The 3,942-nt window shown below is 38.7% G+C and overlaps 1 protein-coding gene across 1 annotated transcript in view; it reads left to right on the top strand.

The window, feature by feature from the left end:
• Positions 1-3,942, top strand: part of LOC106530966 (uncharacterized) — a gene marked incomplete in the record, with an annotated part of 73,050 nt that overhangs the window by 34,759 nt on the left and 34,349 nt on the right. The window contains 1 exon segment of the mRNA XM_014026703.1: positions 451-677. Within this exon segment, the coding sequence (XP_013882157.1) occupies positions 451-677 (227 nt within the window).

The following is a 3,942-nucleotide window of genomic DNA, read 5'->3' as shown; positions in this document are numbered from 1 at the left end:
CAGATGGTCTGATGGTTATTGGGCTGCAGTCAGCACCAGTAATGGCCTTAATTTGGGTAGAGGATCGTCCCGTGTCTTTTAAAGACTATGGTCTTAAACTTTTGATCAGCTGAAAGAAATCATGTTTGAGTGTAAATGCAGTTTTCAGAAAATTCCTGCTCAAAAGTTCTTGTCTCTTGCACTGATTTCTTCTTTTAACATTGTGAAGCTCTACTTAGAACCTTCTTAAGATCCAATAATGCAAAATGCAAATTCTTGCACTTTTTTGACTGGTCTTAAGATTTTGATCAGGAGTGTTTACTTAATTCATTTGTGACCAAATATGTCTTGGGCAACGATATGTAAATATGTACAGTATGCTTTATTTTTATTTTTACCGAATAGATTTTTTTAAAATTGCATCAGTAATTTGCAAAGTTAAAATGATAAACTCATTGACCTCTAACTTAGGTCAGCAGCTGGTACCATCTGGTTCTCTGTGAGAACTTTCTTCAAGAGCTGCTTTCAGGGCTTCACAGAAAGCCTCCGTCGACCGTCCCTGCGTGGAGACGGAGGCTGTCCTCGTTCCTGAAGAAGAATCCGTCTCCAGACGTCGAGGAGCTGCTTCATCTGGCTCAGCTGTCTGATGTCGTCCCAGATGATGAGCTGCAGCAGGCCGGCAGACAGGTTTCTCAAAGGTTAGAAGAAGTCTCTCATTGTGTTCAGTGGAAACTTGGCATTAAAAAGATGTTTGAGAACCCACATCTGTCCGACAGTGTTGTTTTCGTTAACGACGATGAAATATTTTTGTTGACGCCCACTTTTTTCATGACGGTAACAAGACGGTAACGAAATGAACATAGCTCTATGATGACTAAGACGTGAYGAAACGTGTGTGAGTTTTCGTTGACGAGACAGTATGAAAATGTTAGTCGGTGGTCTGTCAATCATTTAGAATGCAGAGTGGAGCGAGGGACAGCAGCGCTGTTACACACACGCGCACACACAACAGCACAAAACATTTCCTCCCGTTCTCACAGCCTGCGCCGCTTCGCAAAAAAAAAAAAAAAGTTTGTCACCTGTAGCTTAACCAGGGAGCAACATGTCCACCATTATTAAAAGCTGTCTCAGGTCCATTCTGAGCTCAGAAGCTGTTTGTTTACGATCATGACGAAAGTAAAACTCTTCTTCGTGTGTTTTTTTTATTTTATTTTTTGGCGGGGGGAGTTAACAACTGTGCATGTCAGTGCTTCTGTTCTGAGTAAAAGCCTGGTGCATGTAAACACTCATTTGCACAAGTTTACCGTATTTTCTGGACTATAAGTCGCCTCGGAGTATAAGTCGCAAAAGTAAAAATATGTGTCATGAAGAGAAAAAAACCACAGATAAGTCGCAGCTGAGCATAAGTCGCATTTATTTAGAAATGTATTTTATAACGTCCAGGAACAAACACATACCTGAGATGCAGAATAGGTTTAATTAACATTATGCTACAAACCAGCCAGTCCAAAAAACAAATTACAGTTCACCGCAGGTTCACCGATCTCACTCCACATCACTGAATCTGTTAACGTCTTCATCCTCAGTGTCTCTTCTGAACAACTCTGCCAACTCTGGAGGAAGAGGAAGTGCTGCCGTAATCTCCTCTTCTGCAGGGCTGTCATCAGACTCAGCAGTTTGTAATCTGCAGAATAAGATTTTCTTTTGGGCTGCATTTTGTTTGTGTCCAGTCTCTCAGTTTTCATTAATGCTTCGGTTATATAAACGAGCACAAAAAGACATTCACAATTATGTGGCGCCCCCTCATGGCTGTAGGTAGTATTGTTCATGTCAGTCATTTAATATTAAATGCAACAGCAAAAAAAGAGGCGCCCGAGAGAGAGAGAGAGAAAACATAAATAAGTCGCTCCGGTGTATAAGTCGCAGGATGAGTCAAACTATGAAAAAAGTGCGACTTATGGTCCACAAAATACGGTAATAGTCTACTAACTACGTTTAGGACTGCATGATGTCCGTTTTTATAAAAACAGATGCATCTTCATGGTCCTGGCTGACAAGTTTGAGTTGAACATGTCTGTCCCCTTTATTGCTTATAATATTGGGCATGTGTATTGTGTATGTTCATTACACTTTAGCTAATTCTGAGAAATAAAGCCACAAAGTAAGAATGTTTTTTTTATTTTGGGCATTTTTAGAGTAACACAAAATCACAAATGTTAACACAAATTACTCACATTAATTTGTAAAGACTAATATGTTGTCTTTGTTTAAAGACTAAAATTAAACTAATTTACTATTATTTTTTTGTTAATAAGCTTCGGAGAAGGGTGGGATTACTTTTTGACTTCTTCCCATTCCTTTTCAAATATGTTAATTTTGTCAACACTTTATCATTTTTTGTTTTATTTTGTATACATGTTTGAAATAAACTAAACTAATAAAAAAAACATTTTTTACCTCCGCCAAGGAGGTAATGTTTTCGGTCGCGTATGTCTATCGTTCTGTCTGTGGACAACATTACTCAAAAACTTGTGGACAGATTGTCATGACAGTTTTACTACATGTGGGTACTGGGCCAAGGAACACACCTTTAAATTTTGGTGATGTTCCGGATCACGATGCGGACACAGGAATTTTTTTTCTATTAATCCTCTGAGATCGGCAAAGCTGTGATGCTTTCACAGGGCTTCTGTAAAAAACAGTGAGCTGGATTGGACAGCACGGACTTCAAACTTTATAAAAGTAATGTTAAAACCACATTTAATGATGAATAATTTTTTTGTCATAATGTGCGCGTTTAGAGAACGTTTTGTGACCAGGAAGTRTKTGACTKCACCATGAAACCTATTTTTCCCATTTCCTCAAACACACCACATTGTCGTAGCCTGGGCTTGTAAACAGATCGATGAAGAACGAGGAAGAGGAGTGATGCRTACAGGTGCGGTGGAGTTCAGACTCRGAGGTTGTTTGTTTGTTTGTTAATTTTTATTATTTAAATTAGACCAGGGGAGAGGTAATGTTTTCGGTCGCGCTGACCCACTCGCTTTCAGAGTGACTGTACCAGGAAGCACTTTAAAAAGAGAGTCAAACCATTACAAACTCATACAAGGGGATAAAACAGATGTTTTACATGGTGAAATGTGACTGATGAAAACTTAGGAGCTTAATCTGACACCAGTTTGATGATGAATAAYGTCGRGTGACGAGTCTGACTTTTTTTTTTCACATTAGACTCCACCGAGAAGAAATCCCGTGCATACTRCCTGCTTAAATGTTCGTTACGTCAGGACTTATTCTGTAAATGTGTTTCCATCTCTGCTTTTGTGYATTAACTCCTACAGGATGGRGGAAATTGGTCTTGGCGGAGGTTTGCACTCTCCGAGTGCTTCTAGTTTTTAAAGTTTTCKTCGACTAAAACCATTAAATATAGAAATAACTAAAACCGACTAAAACTAAGAAGTATTTTTGTTCAAAAGACTAAGACTAATATTAAAATGGCAGTCAAAAACAACACTGCTGTCAGAGTCACAAAATTTATAAAACTGAGGAAATGAAGCAAAGAAAAAAGTCTGGATAAAATAACAAAAGCTTACTGTAATTTAAAAAAACAAAGTCAGGTGCTGGGATGGTTTAGCCATTAATGTTCTGTCAAAGAATAATGAGTGACTTATAAATGTGACATGAGTATGAAGAGAGGAAGAAATTCACCTACAGGAGTCAGGCTTTAGACTAGCACTGATTGGGTGGACTGATATTTTTAGCACATCATGTTCGTAGGAAAAAAAAATTGTATAGGTCCTCTGGACGGGTTCTTCTTCAATGAAACGTTTCGTCTCTCCTCCAAGAGACTTCTTCAGTCTGAGAGTTTCAGGCAAAATTCAGGCTTTTAAGCCCAGCCTCCAGGTGACTGATACTCACATCACATGGCTATCGTTGACACCTAATTAACCCTTATTGTTAACA

The sequence above is a fragment of the Austrofundulus limnaeus genome, unplaced genomic scaffold, assembly GCF_001266775.1.
Source record: "Austrofundulus limnaeus strain Quisiro unplaced genomic scaffold, Austrofundulus_limnaeus-1.0 Scaffold583, whole genome shotgun sequence".
Classification (NCBI taxonomy): Eukaryota; Metazoa; Chordata; class Actinopteri; order Cyprinodontiformes; family Rivulidae; genus Austrofundulus; species Austrofundulus limnaeus.
The sequence above is the reverse complement of the archived record's forward strand: the minus strand, read 5'-3'. Positions and strand labels throughout refer to the sequence as shown.